This window comes from Camellia sinensis, chromosome 10 (genome assembly GCF_055761805.1).
Source record: "Camellia sinensis isolate YWXY chromosome 10, ASM5576180v1, whole genome shotgun sequence".
Classification (NCBI taxonomy): Eukaryota; Viridiplantae; Streptophyta; class Magnoliopsida; order Ericales; family Theaceae; genus Camellia; species Camellia sinensis.
The window spans coordinates 82,694,327-82,717,660 of NC_138970.1; the positions used below are offsets into that span (position 1 = coordinate 82,694,327).

General features: G+C 40.6%; 1 protein-coding gene and 1 pseudogene across 8 annotated transcripts in view; both read left to right on the forward strand.

The window, feature by feature from the left end:
- LOC114281293 (uncharacterized) overlaps positions 1-23,334 on the forward strand; it is a 34,421-nt gene that overhangs the window by 7,270 nt on the left and 3,817 nt on the right. For 2 of the 7 annotated variants that reach the window (XM_082891752.1, XM_082891750.1), the window contains exons 5-7: positions 649-737; positions 5,438-5,558; positions 5,665-5,711. In XM_082891752.1, coding sequence (XP_082747878.1) covers positions 5,701-5,711 — 11 coding nt within the window. In that variant the 5' untranslated portion in view covers positions 649-737; positions 5,438-5,558; positions 5,665-5,700. Of the gene's footprint in view, positions 1-648; positions 738-1,539; positions 1,588-5,437; positions 5,567-5,664; positions 5,712-23,334 lie in introns of all 7 variants that reach the window. The other 5 variants (XM_082891746.1, XM_082891751.1, XM_082891745.1 and 2 more) reach the window with 5 other exon arrangements.
- LOC145801193 (aquaporin PIP1-3 pseudogene) lies at positions 1,932-3,285 on the forward strand (annotated as a pseudogene). The gene has a single exon (XR_014342272.1). The product of XR_014342272.1 is annotated as an aquaporin PIP1-3 pseudogene (transcript).

Here is a 23,334-nt window from a genome sequence, read left to right on the forward strand (position 1 = left end):
GTTTAATAAAAGCCTTACTAGGCACGTTGTTGTGGCAGTATGATTTGGAAACTTTGGTTGAGTGTCTTCATTATTGAAAAATCAAATTGTATGCATTTGATTTTGGATTTTTAGAAACATTTTGGTTACTCCATCCAGGAAAAAAAATGTTACATAAAATAACTCCAAATATTTGCGAAAATTTTTATTGAAATCATAAAAGAGAGTTGAGATGATTTTAAAAGACTGGAATTTGAATGAAATAAGATTTGCTAGTTGGTGTGTGTGGATTTGAACCTGAATTTATTTATTTATTTATTATTATTTTTTTGATGAGAATCTAAGAAGTGTAGTTTCATGTGTTGAAATTGGTGGAATTTTTTTATAATTATTGTTTTTACTAGGTGGGTCGTATAACAACATTGTTTCGTTGGTCAAGGTGATGGTTGTTTCCATTTATTACTTGGTTGGCTTTATTACATTTTGCCTCATTATAACTTTGTTGGACCAAGAGATAAAACTGTTGTCTTGACATAAACTGCTATCTTGACGTGGTCATAACAATAACTGATTACACTTGTGATTTAAGCAAATCGATACTCGTAGTTATGTCTTTCTTTTGAACTGTGGTCTCACTTTTCTTTTTATTTATTCATTTCTAAATTCCAGGTGACGTCACATTATATGGCTGGTTGCAGATCACGTGATCACGGCTCATCCCTGAAGCCTCATGTCACAGGAAACCTAATTCATGACTGGTACTTGCAGTGATTCCTGTGGGATAAGTAGCTTTCAATTGAATAGCAAAAAGGATTTGGGCCAGTACTTGGAACAAAAATGTTTCTGTCTTAGTTTTTCTTTTTCCCAATAAGATTCTTCTTAGCTTCTATGAGAAGGATATATGGCTGCATGCATATTTAACTGACCACAAATCTCTATTGGTGTAAAAGGGATTTAGAGAGAATTTAACTTGCAGCATTTTCACCCACAAGTATCCGTTTGAGAGTGGAGTGGGTTAGGGAGAGAGATGCTTGAATTCTAGAGACGTTCCTTCGACTCTCTAGCTTTCTCAAATTATGGCTTATTTAATGCAATATGGCTTATTTTTGTTTTGTTTGGACGGTGTAAAAAATGGTGTTTAGGCCACAAACATTATAAAAAAAAGAAAAAGAAAAAGAAAAAGAAAAAAGGAGCCACATATAAAGCACTAGTAGGATCGGCCTCGAATCGGGATTCCATGATCCAACAAGATCCAACTATCAGGATCAGAAGATCCTACTTGCAAGAGATTTTCTGCTCGATCCAAACTGACTTTGCCTGAATAAATTTTAAGATGATAAGATCCGGATCAAGATTTTAGCAGCCATGGCTGCCATGTGGTGGTGGTTATTCAGATACCCACACTTGTCAAACTTAAAATTTATTTTCCATATTGTGTCATTAACATATATATATATATATATATATGTATCTGTCTATGTTTGTTTAATTTTCTTGAAGAGTTATTTTAATTAATCATCAGTCTTCTTGATATTGCTACTATATTGTGTCATCCAATAGGTGGTTTGTAATGCAGCTAAATCCTCAATTTATGGGCACTGACGTCAAGTATGTAATCCAAACTTCAATTTGGCAATGCTTCCCTTTGAAGCTGCTCTTGTGGAATCTTATTCAGACCATGCATTTAAGTTAATTCATGTATAATTTTATTTTCTTTCACAAATGCATCAGTAATCTAATTCTCGGTTTCAAGCTTTAGAAAATTGTTAATTGTAGATGTACTTTTAATTCAACTTTTGACATTTTTGCTTTCCTGCTCTTGATGTCATGGTTCACTTTCTTTGCTATCCTGTTAGTATAGTGCACATCTCATTTGTCGTGTTTGTTTTTCCTTCCATATGCAACATCACTATTTTTGCGAAACCTCATTAAATTATAAATTATGCTGTTAAAACCTACTATCACCTACTCCACCTACCACCACCTACTACCACCTACTACACACCTACCACTACCACCTACTACCACCTACTCCACTACATCTCCTATATAAGGAGCCCCTCACCATTTGTAATTAATAACATACATCAATCAATAATACAATTAATATCTATACAATTCTTTATTTCTCTTTATACATTAAATTTCTACATGGTATCAGAGCAGGTTTAGAACCTAGTATTTTCGCTTTCCCGGCGGGCGGCAACCTCACCTTAGCCGCCCGCCGGACCTCAACCTATTCCGCTGTCATCTCTATCAATACATATAGCTTCCAGTTCGCCGCCACCAGAGGCGACTTCTCTACATACAAAGATCAACCATTCTCATCTCTCTCTAGCTGGGTCTCTCTCCACAGACACACAGTAGCCACACACACACACAACATGCATAAACTCTCTCTGAGATGAAGAGGGAAACCTCTCTCTCTCGGCAACTCTCTCTTCGGTTTCTCTCTACACCACCTTCTCAACCTTTTCTTTCTAGTACTGTTTAGTTCAGTCTCTAAAAGGAGAGAAAAACACAGTTCTAGAAAAAAAAAAAAAAAACAGAGCAACAATGGAGGGTAAGGAAGAGGATGTGAAGCTTGGAGCTAACAAATTCACGGAGAGACAACCAATAGGCACAGTAGCTCAGACAGACAAGGACTACAAGGAGCCACCACCAGCTCCCTTGTTTGAGCCAGGGGAGTTGAAATCATGGTCCTTTTACAGGGCTGGGATTGCAGAGTTCATGGCCACTTTCCTCTTCTTATACATCACTCTTTTGACTGTCATGGGTGTTGTTAGGGCACCTACCAAGTGTGTCTCTGTGGGTATTCAAGGGATTGCTTGGGCTTTTGGTGGTATGATCTTTGCCCTTGTCTACTGCACTGCTGGTATCTCAGGAGGACATATTAACCCAGCAGTGACCTTTGAATTGTTTCTGGCAAGGAAGCTGTCCCTAACAAGGGCTGTTTTCTACATAGTGATGCAGTGCCTTGGTGCCATATGTGGTGCTGGTGTTGTCAAGGGCTTCCAGCCATCTATCTATCAGGCAAATAATGGTGGGGCCAATTTTGTGGCACATGGTTAGAACCTTTTCAGAGGACTACAATGATTTGAATGCTGAGCCTTCGTTTGGAGAGACCAATCTCGACTTTGAAGGCAGAGAGAGGAGCACTAAGGAAAGCACACCCATTCTTCTTTTATTTATTTAATCACACTCACCAAGTTTGTTTCACTCTCATTATCACATCCATACACACCGGTATCATGTTGTCTTCAACTTTCTTTTATTTATCATTTTAAAATACACCCTTATCATGTTGTTCCCCACCTTCTTTATTTTATATATATATATATATCTCTTTTTATTATATTACTCCCCTCTCTCTCCTCTGTTTGATTTCAAAATCCATTATTTTTATTTATTTTTTCCAAACCACTTTCCTTATTTTCCCCATCTTTCATTTTGATTTCAAATATATTTTTATTATTTTTTTCTTTATTTTTCTTTCACATTATTTTTTAATCGTTTTCAAATTACATTCATACCATATAGCTTTGCACACCAAACCATATTTTATTCCTCTCAGGGATAAACCCCGATCACATTTTTACACACAAAACAACAAAAAAAAAAAAAAAAAAAAAACAAAAAAACAAAAACAAAACGATTTGTTTTCTTTTTCTGCAGACGGACACCCACAGGCGGGATTTTTCTATCCTTTCTCTACTCTGCCGCCGGTCTCTTCTTTTTGCCTCCGTCCTGAGCGGCCCTTGACGGTGCTGCCTCTGTGCTTCCTCCTCCACCGAGCACGTTCACTCCCCCATACTCCTCCATTGCAGTATATGGCGGACCTCCAAATCGGAACATCACGGTGGCCTTCCGCTTCAGCTCCTTGTTTTCCGCCTTTAGCACACTTATCTCTGCTCGCGCATCCTTATACATGCGTTGGAGCAGAGCCAGTTGGGCGTTTAACTGCTGCACCTCATTTGTCCTACTCTGCAGCCGGTGCGACAAGTTTGTGACCGCCGTCATGGTTTCCACACATGACTTCAAAGTATACTGATTGGCCTCAATATCAGTTTGCACCGCCATTTTTTGCTCCACCGACCGCATCGAAAAGTTCAACGGAGCAAAACCAGAGGCGCTTGGTTGAGGTTCACTGGCCACCGCACCAGTTATCTCTCTTGTTGACTCGTTGAGGTCGGGAAAGAGAGTGAGCAGACCACGGGACGAAGAGGCCATATTCTGGGTAGCTGAACGGGAAGACGAGGCCATGTTATGGGTTGCTAAGTGTTTCAGAGAAGGGTTGGTTACAGAGTGTTACAGAGTATCTCTCTCAAGACAACGAAGAGTTTCTCAAAGGTTTTTAGCCAGCTTTTTGTCTTAGCCTCTGCCTCAGCCTCAGTATCCGTCTTGGTTAAATAGCCATGGCAGACACGCGCATCGCGCGCCACTTGACGCCAGACGACAAAACGGGCGCGCAAGCCAATGTGGTGACGCGCCTCGCCATCATGTCCAGCACATCTTTTTATGACTTGGGCTCGCCTTTTGATGGCACGCCTTTTTATGGATTTGGCACGCCTTTTGATGGCACGCCTTTTGAAAGATTGGGCACACCTTTTGAGGGTGCGACTTTTTAAGGGTCCGACAAGACTCTGTAAACTGTCCCGACATTGATTCCGGTTAGCTCCTTCATGGGTCCGACAAGACTCTGTAAACTGTCCCGACATTGATTCCGGTTAGCTCCTTCATGGGTCCGACAAGACTCTGTAAACTGTCCCGACATTGATTCCGGTTAGTTTCTATAAGGGTCCAGCAAGACTCCGTAAACTGTCACAACATTGTCTGCTACAACGGTCCGACATGACCCCATAAACTGTCTTCTACATCGGTCCGACGCGAGCTTCTACATCGGTCTGCCATAACCATACAGTCTTCTACAACGGTCTGACACGACCATACAGTGTCTCCTATCCATTTTTTATTTTTCAGATTATTTTCTTGTTTTGTTCCTCTCTCCAAACTCAAGTTGGTTAGTTCTTATCCCCCTTGAGTTTGCGGGGGGCTGTTAAAACCTACCATCACCTACTCCACCTACCACCACCTACTACCACCACCTACTACACACCTACCACTACCACTACCACTACCACCTACTACCACCTACTCCACTACATCTCCTATATAAGGAACCCCTCACCATTTGTAATTAATAACATACGTCAATCAATAATACAATCAATATCTATACAATTCTCTATTTCTCTTTATACATTAAATTTCTACAAATTATTTTTGCACAATCCTTTTTTCTTGAATCATTTTAAAATAAGTTCACCTCTTACATGCTTCCCATTCTGTTTAGGACTATATCATTATTTCCTAGCTGAATAAAATTGTGATGACACAATCCAGTCAAATTTAATGATGATTTCGCTACTTCTTAAAATAATGGAATTCTGTTCCACAGATTTTTCTTTGTTAGAGCTGGAATGATGGGATGGCTACTGATCAATCTCTGTGTCCTGGCAAAATGTGTTCAGGATTCCAACTTGAGCCAATCAATGATACTCTACTAACTATTCTGTGTGGTAATTTGGTACTTTCATGTTTCTAAACACATTTATTATGCAATTGTTAATTTTTCTTTCATAATTTACTTGTTCATATATTTATTTTGTTTACATCTTGTTTCAGTTATACATTCTGGACTACTTTTTTTATGAAGAGTACATGACCTCCACGTAAGTATATTATCTGTTTCTCTCAAAACAAACACCCAACTCAACAAACCTGGTTTATTCATGTAATGCAATTGCAACATTCTCACATCAGAATGTATTTGATATTCCACTATGCTAACCTGCCTGTCCCTTTGTGGCGAAGCATTTTGTTTACTATTGTTTTAGTGTTAGAATACTCTTCATTCTTACTTTAACTACTCCATAATCTAATAATTTATTTGAGAGTGGGCGGTGATTCATGGTACGAATTTGATGCAATTCCTAATAACAGAGGTATATATGTTCATATGAGTTGTTTTTTTTTTCTTTTATTTATTTATTTATTGCTTCAATGTGTGTTTGTTAGTGCTCCTTATTTCTGGGTTGTACTGAAACTGATATTGCATGATCATGTGTGCAGAATATGAATTGATTTGAATCTGGTTTTGTGGGTTTCTCAACAATAGTCCATCTACATGAGATACATACTTCTATGCTGAGCTCTTCCAAAAAAAAAAAAAAAAAAAAAAAAAAAAAGTTACTTCCATGCTGAGAATTATTGGTACTTACTGCATGAACATGTGTGCATTAATATGAATTGATTTGAATCTGGCTTTGTGTTTTTTTCAACTATAGTCTATCTACATGAGATTTATATCTCTATGCTGAGAATCATTGGTACTTCGCATCTCAATGTCTGTTTTTAATTTACTTCTGATATAACAGTTAATAATGTTACCGTGTGCACCTGCCATTGTTGTCTTCTTCACTCTTACTCCTATTTCCATTTTGTTTTCGGGAATATGTTAATTTTATCATTCTAATATGATGACTTTTGCAAATCTGACCTTTTGTATGTGGTTATCTTTGGCAGAAGGGATATAATTGCAGAAAATCTGACCTTTTTTTTCTCACTTTGGTCTTTGATATTTCGAATTTTTTCCAATTTGTTTGAATAGCCAACATCCATCCAAAATTGGACGAATGATAGCCACATTGCCCCCAATTCGAATCCCACACTCCACTGTCTCATTCCCTCCCCCAAAACTACTGAAATGGCAACTAAATTAGAGAGAGAGAGAGAGGGAGAGAGAGAGAGAGAGAGATGGTGATTGATGGTGGTTTTGAGGTATTGTATTGGTGATGGTAGTGGTGCGGAGGTGGAGTAAGGCAGTTGATGGTGCTATTTTTGAGTTGGTTTTGGTAGTGAAGGGGGAGTATTATTGAGAATGGGGTTGGGGATGAGAGCACCAACATGAAATATTGGGGGTGTTTGGGAAGAAAAAAAATACCCTAGTTTAGGCTAAAAATCACAAAAAGACAAAATAGGCTAAAATAGCTAATAAGACAAAATATCACATCAAACCCATAATCATTTCACTTTTTCTCTCACAAACATCACATCCAACCATAAAAAAATCTAATCATCTTCCCAAACACAAAAATTTTAACCTACTAAAATAGTCAAAAACTAAAATAGCCTACTAAAATAGCCACTTCCCAAACGAGACCAATGAATGGGGTTTTCGGTTGAGAGCACCAACACGAAATTTTCCATCCAAATTTGGATAGATGTTGGTTGTTGAGGCAGACTGGGAAAAAATTGAAATGTTAGGGACCAACCAAAGTGGGATAACTTTAAAGGCCAAAGTGGGAAAAGATTGAACTTTAGGGGGCAAAGCGTAATTTATCCAATAATAAGTTATAATGCCACATGGTTGCCAATGTGGCATATTATTAGACGGATGTTAGCCATTAGAGTTGAATAATGAATGAGTTGAGAAAAATTGTGGCTTTGTGTGTAGGGTTGTGGCCCGTGTTCTTCTATTGAAAATTCTTTTCTTCTTTAATCTTAGTTCTTTTCTTTCGGAACTATTCTCCATATTTTTTGGTTTTGAATCAATTAAAAAATAGGATTGAATTGAAAAGCAATCAAACAAAAATTGAAAACTCACTAGCGAGAGAGGTAATGTTCTCAACGGAGCAGGGAAGTGGCCCTCGCTGGAGAATTTTGTTCTTAGGGGGCCGCTCTTTTAAACGCGAAGAGATCGAAGAGGATCGGATTGGGCGTCACTGGTTGTCAATTGTGGAGCGAGAGCAAGGTCTTCGAAGGACAATCATCCTTGCGGGTTTTGAAGTAGTTTGGCTTGTTGCAAGGCTTCGGAAGGCTTCACAAGATGTCGGCCGGTTGGCCTATATAGGAAGACTTATTAGGGGCTGTCAGACGGTGGCAGTATGGGTCTGAGGGGAGGAGAATAGTGGGTTGTCGCTGCAGTTTGTGGCCACGATAGGAAGCAAAAGGGAGTAGATTTTCCTTCCAGATTCCAGTTTTGGGGATGGGTGGGAGGGGCTTGCACTGGTTATTGAAGGCTTTGGCTTTGGCTTTGGCTTTGGCTTTGGCTTTGGCTTTGGCTTTGGCTTTGGGGATGGTTGGGCTAAGGCTAGAAGGGTGTTGAAGCGTGAGGTGGTAACAGAGAGAGTGCCCCTAACGAGGCTGGTCGACTCTCAGTCAAATGAGCGTAATGACGTAGTGGTTATAGGGGGAGGAGAAGGGGGTTGGCTTCGGTTACTTGATAGGGCCTTGGTGGGAAGGGTGGGAGAGGAAGGTGAGAAGGGGCTAGGGATTTCTTCTGTCGCCGACCAGGTGCACTGTTGGTGGAGAGCATCGGGGAAAGTGGAGGTGTCGAGCGTTGGAGGCCAATACTTGTTCGTCTTCTTCTCGAGACGAGAAGCAACGTCGGTGCTGCGATGGAAGTGGACTCTTGCTGGGCGTGATCTTGTTTTGGAATGGTGGTCACCTATTGCTTTTTGTTCCCGACTTAAGGCAACGACGTCGGCACATGGTCAATGGATTCAAGTTCTGGGCTTACCTATTCATCTTCGTGGGTTAGCGACGTATCGAGCCATTAGGGAACAGGTGTGGCGGTTTTTTGGAGGTGGACGAGACGATGGATCTCCTGGGTTGTGTTTGTTTGAAGGTTCGAGGGTTGTTAGAAGGGCACTCTCCCCGAATTTCAGTCCAGTGGGGCTTTTGGCGATTTTCATTGCCTGTCTTGTCGGAGATAGGGCTGATGGTGGAATCTGCTTCCTAGACGGCAGTAACGTGGCGTGGGACTGCGACAGCAAAGGAAGGCGCAGATTTGGGGCAGCATGATTGATGAATCTGGCGGAGATTTGGGGATTATCCAACTGTGCAGAGATTTGGGGGCAAGAAATGGGGAAATCCACATGCTACGTATCAGGGAAGAAGCTCAGCATTTGCAAGGAAGGCCCAGGGAAGGACTCTGGGCCTGGGCCTAGTGGAACATAATGCTACGACCCAAGCTGAGTCTTTCAAGAGTCAAGTGGTGAAGGAGGTCCAGTTGGGCCTAACTTTGATAAAGCCCAAGGATCATTTGGTCCCGTTGGCAGTTTCTAAGGCTGGGTTGCATTATCGGCCCAATGGGGCAAATTCTCATCTAACGGGTTAGGTGATGGACCCCCCAGTGCGATGGGTCTTCAAAGTTCTACATCACGACGTAGGTTTGGGTCCGTTGGCTGTGGATCAGCCTGCTTGCGTGTCGGGTGAAGTATTGACAGAAAAAGAAGCAAGGCCATCGACGAGGAAGTCAGATGGGTTGGTGGAAAGGCCTGGGTCTAGATTATCGGAGATGTCAGGTAGCTTGCACGCAGTTTCAGGGGTTGCGAAGTAGCTGGAGTAGGTGGTATCGACTTCAGGCCTTTAGCTAGTGGTGCACTATGAGTTGAACAGTGATGCGCTGGAATATGGGTATCCTTTAGAGGCCGACGGCAACAGGTTTGGGTCTGAATTTTCATCCGTCGGAGACGAGAAAGTGCCATCTGGATTGGAGCAACGTGGTGGGTTGTCGTGGGCCGATAGGGTTGCTTTTGATATTGAGGAAGGACTGACTTCCTTGTTGCTGATGGTGCTCTAGCCACTGGGTGTGGAGGTTGGTGTACAGGGGGTCTTTACAGGTCCAAATCTAAAGCTGTCTCACAATAGTGCAGAGCTAGGTAGGAATGGCGTACCTTCGGCTAAGGAAGTTTTGGATTGGGTGTTGGAACAAATTAGTGAGGTTAGTCGGTTATTGGACTTGTCTTTATTCTTAGCGGTGGAGGAATCGTGGCGGAAAGGGACTCCTAGTAAGGAGGGGGTCAAACCAACAGAAACCAGTCGGAAAGGGAACCGGAAGCTTAAGAATTTCGCATGTTCCATTAATTATGAACACGGAGGGTCAAAGGTGGGATGTGACTCTCGGAGAACTTGCGGGGGACTAATGTTGAAATGAGACTAAAAATTCTTTCTTGGAATGTGCGGGGTTTGAATGATGGGGACAAAAGGATGGCAGTGAAAGCGGTTTTGCGTAGTGCGAAAGCTGATGTGGTATGCTTATAGGAGACAAAGATGGAAGTGTTAGGGGAGGCGGTGGTGCGCGATATTTGGGGAGGACGGTTTGTGGAGTGGTTCCATTTGCTAGCTACCAATACAGCAGGATGGATACTTTTTTGTTGGGATTCCAGGGTAATTGTGAAGGAGGAGTTGGAGGAGGAGGCGGCGGGTAGTTTCTCTATGTCTTGTCTGTTTCAGTGTGTGGAGGATCAGTTTTGGTAGGTGTTTAATGGGGTGTATGGTCTGGTGTGGAATGTCGATCGAGGCGAGTTCTTGGCTGAGTTAGAAAATGTGGCTTTTCGTTGGGCAGAGCCTTGGTTTGTTGGGGGTGATTTTACTATGGTGCGGTGGCCGGCAAAAAGGGTGGGGAGCACTAGGGGGTTATAGTGGATGAGGTCTTTTTGTTCCTTTGTTGATGAGATGCAGTTGATGGATTTGCCTTTTCAGGAGAGAGTTTCGCTTGGTTGAATGGGCAGAGTCAGTCGCGGATTGATCGATTTTTGATTTCTGGAGGTTGGGAGAAGCATTTTTCAAATGTTACTCAGATTCGACTACCTCGCCCAGTGTCGGATCATTGGTGTATTTTACTTGACAGTGGTAGGGTTTGAAGGGGCCCTACACCTTTCCGTTTTGAGAATATGTGGCTACACTCGGATGGCTTCTTGGAGAGGGTTCGAGGATGGTGGACTGGTTACGTAGTCATAGGTTCGCCTAGTTGTATGTTGGCTCAGAAATTGAAACTACTTAAAAGGGATCTGAAAGGATGGAATAAAAAGGTGTTTGGTCATTTAGAGGGCCAAAAGGCGGAGGTGGTGTCTTTACTTCAGTCTTTGGATGAGATAGAGGTTAATTGGGGCTTGTTGCCTGATGACATTACTAGCAAGGAGGCAGCCAGACAAGATTATGTCTGTATCTCTCGTATGGAGGAGGTGTATTTCAGGCAGAAATCCCGGTGTTTGTGGCTAAAGATGGGGATCGAAATACAAAATTCTTCTATCGGATGGCGAATGCACATCGTCAGGTGAATCAGATTAACAGACGGAGGGTCGAGATCTAGACATGGAAGAGGAGATTGAGGAGGGGATTGTGGCTTTTTATTAGCATTTGTTTCGGCCGCAAACAGGGGAGTGACGGCCAGGAATGGTAGGGGTTCAGTTTGATATGATTTTGGAGGACGATAGGGCGGCTTTGGAGCGCCTTGTTACAGAGGAAGAGGTGTTTGGGGGGCTTTATGGGCGATGTGTGGGGATAAGGCGCCAGGTCCGGATGGCTTTACCATGGAATTTTTTCATCATTGTTGGAGTGTGGTTAAGACGGATGTGATGGCAACTTTGGAGGTTTTCTTTTTGTCAAGCTAGTTTGAGAAGAGTTTTAATGCGACTTTCTTGGCTTTGATTCCTAAGAAGGGGGGGGGGGGACGGGTAGAGGATATTCGGGATTTTAGGCATATTAGTTTGTTTGGAAGTGTGTATAAGCTTTTAGCTAAAGTCTTGGCAAATAGGCTTTGAGGGGTTTTGCAGGCAATGGTGTCTAAGTCCTAAAATGCTTTTGTGGGGGCCGCCAGATTCTGGATGCAGTGTTGGTGGCAAGTGAGTGTGTGGATTCCCGGATTCAATAGGGCAACTAGGTTTGATTTGTAAGCTGGACATTGAGAAGGCATATGATAATGTTCGGTGGGAGTTTCTTCTGTATATTTTGGAGCGTATGGGGTTTGGAGAGACTTGGTGTACGTGGATTCAGTTTTGCATTTCTACTGTGCGGGTATCTGTTTTGGTAAATGGTACGCCAGTGGGTTTTTTTTCCCGACCTATAGAGGCCTTCGTCAAGGGGATCCTCTTTCTCCATTGCTATTTATTTTAGTGATGGAGGCATTGATTAGATTGGTGGATAAGGCTGTTCTTGAGGGTTTATTGGAGGGCTTTTTAGTAGGTCCTTTCACGGGGGCGCCTATTTGTGTTTCCCATTTGTTGTATGCTGATGATGCTTTGATTTTTTGTGGGGCCGTGGGGGAGCAGGTGGGTTATTTGAGATGTGTCTTGTTGTGCTTTGAGATAGTTTCAGGCCTTCGGGTGAATTTGAGGAAGTTGGAAATGATTCCGGTGTGGAAGGTGGAAAATTTGTCAGTGTTAGTGGTGGTGTTGGGCTGTAAGGAGTCGACTTTGCAGGCTACCTATTTGGGTTTGCCACTAGGGGCAACGTTTAAGGCTTAAGGGGTGTGGGATGGAGTGGTGGAGTGAATTCACCGCCAGTTGGCGGGTTGGAAGAGGCAATATCTTTCGAAAGGGGGTAGGTTGATTTTGATCAAGAGTGTGTTGAGTAGCATTAAGATGTATTTTATGTCTTTACATGTTATTCTGGTATCGGTGGCACGACGGATGGAGAAGCTTCAGCGAGATTTTCTGTGCGGCGGTGGGGGGATGATTTTCGTTATCATTTGGTGGACTGGGGTTGGATTTGTCAACCAAAAGAGGTAGGGTGGTTGGGGGATCGGCGTTTGGTGACTTTCAACAAAGCTTTGTTAGGTAAGTGGCTGTGGCGATTTGCTTTGGAGTCGGCGAGGGTATAGAGACGGGTGGTGGTTAGTAAGTATGGATTGGCTAGAGGGGGACTTGGAGGGGCAGAGGCTGTGGTTGGATCGTATGAGTGTGGCTTATGGAAAGGTATTGAGTTGGGGCGAGTGCAGTTTTGGGAGATAGTGGAGTTCCGGGTAGGTGATGGGAGGAGGGTGCGCTTCTGGAAGGATAGGTGGTGTGGCGGAGTTGCACTAGCGGATCGTTTCCCACTGATTTTCGGAAATGCAGGGGATCAGGATGCTATGGTAGCATCTTATTTGGGGGGTGAGGGTGTGGTGGTTTGGGACATTCATTTGTGGCGGCCAGTCCAAGACTGTGACTCTGTGAGTTTGATCAATTGCTGTAGTTATGGGATTATTTGTATGGGTTGGGTGTGACTGGGGTGGGGGAAGATGTTTTGGGGTGGAATTTGGTGGGGGCTAAGGGGCGTTTCTCTGTTTCATCCTTCTACTGGAGTCTAGTGGGGGAGGTGAGGAGGGATTTCCCTTGGAAGAGTATTTGGGTGCCGGGAGTTCCCTCTAAGGTGGCATTCTTTATGTGGACAACGGCATTAGAACGGAATCTTACGATTGATAATTTGGTGCGGTGTGGTCATATTCTAGTGAATCAGTGCTGCATGTGTTGCGCTGATGTAGAGGTTGTTGACCATTTGTTTTTGCACTGTTCTGTGGCTAGCTGTTTGTGGGGACTTATGTGCTCTCTTTTTGGGATTGTTTGGGTTCAGCCGCGGAGGTTGGTGGTGGTGGATGTTGCGGAGTTGGCGTGGATCTCGGGTTGGGCAGCGGCGGCAGCAGCGGCAGTGGCATCGGCGTGTGTGGTCTATGGTGTCTCTTCGTTTGATGTGACTAGTTTGGTTAGAGCGTAATAGGCGAAATTTTCAAGAGGTTTGTCATAGTGTTTTGTGGTTTGAGAGTCGTCTTCTTACAGCTTTGTATAGTTACATGTAAGAGAAGTTTGATCCGAATTTGTTTGTCTTGTTAGTTTTTTTAGATGATATTATTGGTTAGGAGGTGGTAGGTTCTTTTTGAAGTTTTGTATTCTTTGCATCATTTTGATGCTCTTTTGATATAGACTATTTATTTATCAAAAAAAAAAATTAGACGGACGTTAGCTATTGGAGCAAATTGAGAAAAAAATTGAAAAGTTAGGGACCAAAGTGGAAAAAAAAACTTTAAAGTAGGAAAACACTGAAACTTATGGGGGCAAAGTGTAATTTACCCTTTTGGTTTTCAAGTACTGACAGATGGACAATATTATTATCTTCATCCAGAATGAAGTGGGCACTATGCTGCAGTTGTCTTGAACTATTGGATTGTGTTTTGCTTGAGCTTCTAGTACTAGTTGCCCCCACCTACGAAGTGCTGTCAATTCAGAACCTCTTTGGGCCTTTTTTTTTTTTTTTTTATGGTTTTTTTTGGGGAGGGGTTATCGTTGTAAGTTTATGAATATTTCTGTATATTCGAATGAATTAATGATACAAAGATTACATCACTTATATAGAACTATAATCCCTAAGCCTAAAAAGGAAATACGAATTACACATAATATTTACACAATCACAATTATTCTAAATTCCTAAAATACAATATAGGCAATATATTCTCATATCCCCACTCAAACTCAAGGTGTTTTAGCAGAAAACATTGAGAGTTTTTCAAGAAGAAACCGCAATCGAGCATTGGTGTGAGTCTTGCTAAAGAAGTTAGCAAGTTACAGAGCCGAAGGAACAAAAGGAAGCAAAATAGAGCCAGACTGCAGATGCTGACAGACAAAATGACAATCAATCTCAATGTGTTTCATCTGCTCATGGAAGACAGTGTTATAGGCTATCTGAATAACACTTCAGTTGTCACAAGAGAGAGAGGTCGGAGAGGACTGAAGGACGCCCAAGTCAGATAAGAGACTACGAAACCAAACAATTTCAGCAGTTGCATGAGTCATAGCACGATACTCAGCTTCAGCAGTACAATGGGCAATAATAGTTTGTTTCTTGCTTTTCCAAGAAATTAGGGAATCACCAAGAAACATACAAAAACTAAAAGTGGTCTTGCGATCATTAACATCACTAGCCCAATTAGCGTCAACATAAGCAACCAAGTCCAAGGAAAAAGTAGAAGAAAATAGCAAGCCCTAAAAGATAGTATTGTGAAGATAGCGAAGAATCCGAATCAAAGCAGCTCAATGTGTAGAACGAGGAGCAGAAACGAACTGACTAACCACATAAACAGCGTAGGCAAGATCAGGGCGAGTAACTGTCAGATAGACTAACCCACAAGCTCGTGATATAAAATAGGATCATCCAGAGGGGCACCATCAGTAGTGTTGAGCTTCACATTAAGCTCAATCGGGTTATCAAAAAGCTTAGTATCAGTAAGAACGGCACTGTGAATAACCTTATTGGCATACTTGGCTTGAGACAAAAAGTAGCCATTGGGAGAATAAGCTACCTCAATACTAAGAAAATACCTCAAGGGGCTCAGATCTTTCATTTCGAAGGTGTAGAAGAGATGCTGCTTGACCTCAGAGATAGCAGAAAAGTCAGAGCTAGTGATGATATCATCCACGTACAGTAAAAGGGCAACAAAACCAGCGGAGGTGTGGAGGAGAAACAAGGCAGAGTCTTGGGCACAAGGATGAAACCCAAGCTCAGTAACATCTATCTGAAAGCGATCATACCAAGCACGAGGAGATTAAACCATACAGAGCATGCCGAAGTCGATAAACTTGACCAGAGGAATGGAGAAGGCCAGGGGGAGGACGCATGTAAACCTCCTTAGTTAGATGACCATTAAGAAAAGCATTTTTAACATCTATCTGATTTTTTTTTTTGGATAAATATTCTTAACATCCATATGATAAAGAGGCCATTGATGAACAACAACGATAGAGATTGAAGTGTGGACAGTAGTCATCTTGGCAATAGGGGTAAAGGTCTCCTTATAATCAATATCATATTCTAGGGAGAAACTTTTAGCGACCAGGTGAACTTTGTAGCACTCGAGAGAACCATCAGAATGAGTCTTGACTTTATAGACCTATTTGCAACCAACCAAATTATTGCCAGCAGTTAAAGGAACTAACTCCCAAGTAGTAGTCTTTTGCAATGCAGATGACTTCTCCTTAATAGCTTGAATCCAATTAGGATTTGGACAGGCCTCTTTCTAAGACAGGGGTTTTGAAAAAGAGTGAATACTAGACAAAAAAGTGCAGTATGAAGGGGGAAAAACATGTGTTAGCAAAATCAAGTTTGACTAGCTGTTTACGGTTACAAAGGGGATACTTACGGTTGGCAAGATCAGAGTTGTTAGAAGTAGAAGGGGTAACAGTAGGGGCAGAGACCACTGGTGGAGGAAGAGCATTGCAATGAAAATAGGCTAACAACGGAGGTGGAGGAGAAAGAGAAGGAGCAAGAGGGGGTGCAGGAGGAGAAAAAGGAACAAGCTCATGAGAAACAGTAGAGATGTACTCATTAAGAAAGACCTCAGAGGGAAATGGATCAATGTGAACCAAGTCATCTTTAGAAACCAGAGCAGTGATAGAAGGAAGATGAAAGTAAGACAAATGTTCGAGAAAGGCAACACGGCAGGAGACATAAAGGTGACAAGAAACAAGGTCGTAATAGCGATAGCCTTTTTGAGTAAGACTGTAATCCAAAAAGACACACAGGACAGACCGAGCATTAAGTTTGGTCCTATCTTTGCGGGGAAGAAGTACAAAGTAGACCCAAAAAACACGGAGGGAATAATTAGGAAGTGGAGAAAACAAAGCCTTATAAGGAGACCGACCAGAGAGAAGGGGAGTACGCATACGATTGAGAAGAAAAGCAGCAGTAAGAAATTGCTTCTTAAAATGGAGTTGGAATAGAGGCAGAGAGAAGAAGAGTTCTAGCGGTTTCAAGGAAATGACGGTGTTTACGCTTAGCTCGACCATTTTGAGTGGATGTATCATCCCCAAGGTGGTCTAATATTCACAAAACTCAGTTTTAAAATATTCCCTACCAAAGGTAGAGCGCAACATTTTAATAGTAGACTCAAATTGTGTAGTGACCATAAGACTGAATAGTACGATATATCTAGTAGAAGTTAGATTTATGAGTTAATAAGATAAACCCAAGTATAGCAAGTGTAATCATCGACAAAAGAAACATAGTAAGCAAAATCCCTTTTAGTGAGAACAGAAGGTCTCCATACATCAGTATGCACAGGAGAAAATGGGGTAACAGAAATAGAAGTACTTTTATTAAATGGTAATGTTATCATTTTGGCAAGTTTACACCCTTGACATTCGGTAATTTGACTAGGAGAGACTTTACCTAACAATCCTGATTGAGCTAACGACTATAAACGGTCAATAGACAAATGACCGAATCTAAAATGCTACAGATAAAAAAGACTCAACTGAAAATCTAACTGAAAAGATGAAAAAGCAATTGGAGAGGTGGACAAAGGGAGATGCAAGCTTTCCACCACATAGAGGTCCCAAACTCTACGACTAGTCCCAATTTGCTTCTTGGACTGTTGATCCTGCACAGAACAGACAGAAGAAGAAAAGGTAACATCATAACTAGAAATATCAAGCTGACTAATAGAGAGTAAACTAACAGATAGTTGAGGAACTTAAATGGTAGATGGTATAGTGACAGCAAACATAGTAGAGGGTAGAACAGACCCAACAGATAAGATAGGCATACCCAAGGTTCTGAAAAGCAGTTGCGGTCGCCATAACGGTGGCGGTGACGCAGTTGCGGTTACGGGGTGTAAAGGCCGTAATGTAACGGTTGCGGTAATCGGAACTGTGAATTTTTTTTATTTTTCGCACAATTTTAAAAAAACTTACCGATACACGTCTTTTTTTCCCATAATCGTATTTATTGGGTTTTAAAATAAATATTGATCAATTTTTGTAAATTTTTAAATATGATCCAATATATTTTATATTTTTAAATCACTATAAACTGAGTTTTTTACATTTTATTTTAATAATTAATGACTTTATATGTCCTAAATCCATATTATGCTTGTGGCAACAAATTTTTTTTTATTGGACTTAGATGTATAAAATTATTTTTTTAATTATTATACTTGTGGAAGCATATGCAACTTTTAATTTGAATAGTTTTAAAAAATAAATTATACATGCTAATGTAATCATATAAAAATTAAAAAATAAATTATAAAGAATTTTTTTTTGTTTGGGTTTGGATCACTTGAATATTCATTCTCTTTTTGAATAACTAGTAAATAAAAATAAAATAAACTAATCAAAAAAAATTGACATGTATAAAAAAATTTATTAATATATAATTATAGGTGTTATGTTTTCTAGATATTTTACAAAAAAAATCAATCACTAAACAATGACAAAAGTACAAGAATAGATAATAGCCTATATATATATAAATAGATAATGACCACACTTATTATTATTATTATTATTTTCAAACAATATATATAGATAGACGCATACAAACAAAATGGTTGAGTGATAACAGCTGAATAGAATAGTATAGGTCTTACAGCTTTAACAAATCAATAACATGTTCATCATCTTCTCTATTTCTTACTCCTCCATCTTCCCTTTTCATCGTTCCTCCTCTCTCTCTCCCTCTTCCCCCATTTTCAGTTTTTTTTTTTGTTTGTTTTTTTCGAAAGAAGCAGTTCGGAACCGTTACGTAACGGTGCGTAACAGGCCATTACAGCACCGTTACGACCGCTACGACAGCCGCTACGGCCGACACACCTGTGAATCTCAATCACACTGCAAAAGCGGCCGTAACAGGTGGCGGTAACTACCAAAACCGTTACGTAACGATTGCGGCCGTTTTTTAAAACCTTGGGCATACCAGAACCATTGGTAGTAGTAACAATAATAGGAAAGGGAGAAGAATAACAGTTATGAAGTAAGGAGAGATGGGGAGTCATATGATGAGAAGCACCAGAGTTAAAAATCCAAGCTGAAGGGGAAATACCTGACGAAGAGCCATGCAAACCTGAATGAAGAGAGGTGAGGGCGGAAGCAGAAGAGGATGGTTAGGAGGTAGACAAGATACGCTGAAGCTGAGCAATTTGAGCACTCAAGGAAGTCAAGTCAAGATGTGGAGCCAGAGCAGATGTAGTATAAGCGGCTGGAGACCGAATGATACTTTGAGTAGGAGCTCGGAATTATGACTGAAACAGCTGAGAAGACGCATGTCCTTTCTTGGGATAATTGTACTTCTAATGGCCCTTCTGATGGTAGAAAGCACACTCATCTGAAGTCAAGGGCCCTTTCTTGGGTTTTGTAGTGGCTTGAAGCTGAAGAGGTGGGGTTGATAGTAGTGGGGGTTGGGTAGGAGCCAAGAAGATAGATGGAGACAGAGTCTGACTGGCTGTCTTAAGCGGGTTTCTTCGAAGAGGAGTTCACGAACAATAGCATCCACAGAAGGAAGAGGAGACAAATGAAGGCTGCCACCACGAATAGCCTCGTACCAACGGGAGAGAGCCGTTAAGACCTGCACTAAATGACCCTCTTCCCGAAATTGAATATAGGCATCGAGTACCTTAAGACCAGACGGTTCCATGAAAGCAAGCTGATCCCAAAGTCCCGTCATCTCAATGTAGAGATCTTGAATAGATTGATCTCCCTGACGAGCACTCTGAATGGCTGTTTCCATCTCATACCGTTTGGCATAGTGGGACTGCTGATGAACCTCTTGTAAATAGTCCCATACCTTCTTAGCAGTAGTTTATTTGGTAAACATCATCCAAATACGATCATTCACAGCATTATGAAACCAAGTCAGAACTTAGGCATTATCACAATCCCAAGTGTCACAAGCAACCTGATATTCATCTTGTTTGGGATCTGATGGATGAAAAACAGAACCAGAAACATATTTCCATTTTTTTCGACCAAGCAATTTTTTTTCCATAACACTAGACCAATAAGCATAATTGGCTCCAATAAGTTTGCAAGTGATAGAATGAATCTTATTATCTGACATGGTGCCAATATGTAAATAAAAACTGTAAGGGCCTAAATGAAAAATATAATAACCAGAGGAGGTCAAAATATAAGACCTAAGAGAGATGGAAGAGGAACCAGAGAGAGAAAATGAGCCACGAGTAGTCGGAGCACTGAGATGAAGGGACCAAATAGGTTGCTAACCAATGAGAGAGGTAGGAGTCAGCGACGGCAAGCCGGAGAGAGAACAACAAGCAAAAAGCAAAGTCGACTTCGACTTTTAGATTCAAGGTTGAAGTCGTGAAGCAAAACAAATGCAAGTTAACGAGTCACAACTTTGATCACACCAGAATGAGTCGATTGAACTAGGAGAGGGATGAAGTAGGGCAACTAGGGTTTCAAACTAGACTCGTGAACCACAGAGAGATATTTGCAAAAAATCAGAGGCCTTCTAGGGTTTCGAACTAGACTTGCGACTTCTGAGATGGGTCATGAGTTTCAGAGATGCGAACAAAGGTCTGATTCAGAGAGGAGCTCTGATACCATGTATGTTTCTGAATATTTCTGTATATTCGAATGAATCAATGATACAAAGATTACATCACTTATATAGAACTCTAATCCCTAAGACAAAAAAGGAAATACGAATTACGCATAATATTTACACAATCACAATCATTCTAAATTCCTAAAATACAATATAGGCAATATATTCTCATAATCGTATCATTGAAAACCAGTGCTTGAAAGCATAGTTGTCAAATCGGGATTCGAATCGTGAATCGAAATGGCCATGTTCTGAATCGCGAAGCGAATCGAATCAAAGCGAATCGAATCGTGAATTGTAAAGATTCAGTTACTTTTTCTAAATTACATTAAAAAACATATTTATACACTTAGATATTATAAATATGAAATATTTAAAGTTAAAGTAATGTAAATGTTATTTTACATGGTGATTACGTGGTCTAACTAGGTAAGACGCTTCTATGGCAAGAGATGTGGGTCCAAGTCCTCTTCTCTTCCAATAATCTATCGGCACCCACATAGGCCGATGCACTATTGGTTACCACTTGAACCACATTTTCTTCCCCAATATCATTCACAATGTCATCAAGCATCTCAAATAATTTCATAGAATTTTTAACTGCACTGGAGGTGTCTATTGATTTAATAAACACCATTCCACTTGGACTATTAACAAGGAAATTAGTAAGAGAGCGAGACTTTCCATCGGTCCATCCATCGGACATTATAGTGCAACTTGTCTTCGTCCATTCCTTCCTATACACTTCTAAACTTGCATTCACATGATCAATCTCTTTTTTCAAAAAAGATACTCTCACTTAATGATAACTAGGTGGTTTCAATCTCACACCATACTTACCAACCGACTTCAACATCTTTTTAAACAAGGGACTTTTCACTAAATTAAAAGCCAATGCATGCCCATAAATGACACTACAAATATCTCTAATCATGGGCTCCCTTTGCTTTGCCATTTGATTCAAACTTTGTTGCTTTGCCCACCCTTTTGTGACATATGCATCCATAGTTCCTCCTTTACTTTTCCCCTCAACATTTTTTTCTTCAAAACAATCAACATCTATAATTATGTCTTGTTTTTTTCCACTTAATAGTTGTGAAAACATATTCATAATATCTTTAGAAACTTGACTACAGGCACCAACATTATCATGAGTTCTAGCTAAATGATTTTTCATTCGAATCACCCCATCCTAGTAATCTTTTCCACAATAATTACATCTCAAATGCATTCTATTGTCATCTTTGACACGGGTACAATGGTCCCATGTCGGATCTTGTTTCCCATTTTTTTTTCCTTTTCATATTTTTCTTATCCATCAAAGAAAGCAAAATATTTTTCTAATGTCCCAGCACAGTAGTAGCTTCAATACTACAGTCCACAGTAGACAACAACAATAATAAAGTAATGGAAAAGTTTAGAGTTAATATAGCATTTTATAATACCTATAAGGTTTGTCTGTTAGTAGCTCAAACAAAATTGAAGACCCAAGAAGAGGACAAACTTTAATAAAGCTTTGTGCAAGTTGAAGACAAGGACTATGAAGCATATTCTTGTAGCAAGGGGCCACAAAACAGTGAGAAGAAGGACCATGAGCACTGCATTGAACAGAGAGGAGAGTTTTTCTAGGGTTTTGTCTTTTGGGAGTAAAAAGAGACGACGGGTTAGCTTTGTTGGACTGTCGTTTGGTCTTTGAAGACCAGGCGACCGATTGTCTGCCAAGAAAAAGCAAAAAAATTGGGCCAAAATTTGAATTTTCTTCATTCGGGTCTGAAAAATCTGGGTTGACCTGCGACTGTCATGAATCATAGGATTCAGCGATTCAGCGATTCGTATCGTGAATTGATTGATTTAGCTCCGATTTTGAGCCATTTGCGATTCCATCTACCTGTTCGAATCGATCTCCAAGTGTATCGAACCGAATCATACGATTTGAATCGCGAATCATACGATTCTAACAACAGAGATGGAAATCCTAATCACACATTAGAAACCACCTTGTCTTTATTATTGAGTTAATTCGATGTGAATCTATCACCTGGAACTTACATTGCACTCTATTTGCAAAGGAAAGAAGCAATATGCCACTTCAAACCATTGCGATGTGGCTAATAGCTTATTTCAATTTACTCATTTGGATGTAGATACTAATAACAAGTCCAATCTTGGTTTTCTTCTAGGAAAAATTGCTGAGAAGTCCATTTCTAAGGGGTGTATGGCATCAGGTCCAATAATTGTTTTGTTTTGGTTGTGAGGACATAATTAATGAAATTGTTTTGAAGGATAATTTTTTCCATTTTTTACCCACTACTGCCAGACTACCGGAAAAATCAGTGGAATTGGCCGCCGCCGCTGCCAGCGGCTGGTGGTGGCAGCCAGTGATGGCTGATGGTAGTGGTGGTGATATGGATAAATAGGTGACGTGAACAGATAGGTGGAATGGTGAACAAATAGACAGACAGGTAGGTAGGGGTAGTGGTCTTTCAAATTGTTATTGTCCTTATGCCCCAAAAGAGTAGAGTTTGGTAATATTGCCCTAAAAGTTTAAAAAATAGATTTATGGCCTGAGTGCCCTTTCTTTACTTAATAGAACAGAAATAAAGAAACATTGATCTATACAGTAACTACCTATTCTGTGAGACCTCTAAGATTTACCATCTCTCATTTCTTTACAAATTATAGAACATGCGGAGTTTCAAAAATGGCTAAATATGGCATTCTAACAAAAATATATTATCTTGTGATCCTGGTTACGTGTACCATTTTGCTACAATATAAACATTTTTGCTATCCTATCAGGATCGCATCCATTGTTACAGAAGGGTGATTGTAGGAATAGATGTTAAACATGTTACAGAAGGGTGGTTGTAAGAATGGAAGTTAAATGGGTTCACTGTTTTGAACATACTACACTAAGGGTGCGTTTGTTTGGACGGACTGGATAAGGAGGGATTGTAATCCATCGGACTGTTAGTCCTGGGATACATTGTCCCTGGACTATTTGGTCGGACTAGATTTGTATTCTATGTTTGTTTAGTCATGGGATTAGAGGTGTGGATTGGACTATTTTATTGAATCCCATGTTTGTTTGGGATATTATGGAGAAGAATAAATGTTCAAAAGACTATTTTGTCCTTTTGAATTATTTACTAAATAATAAGAATATTAAATCTAAAATTTTACTTTTATACA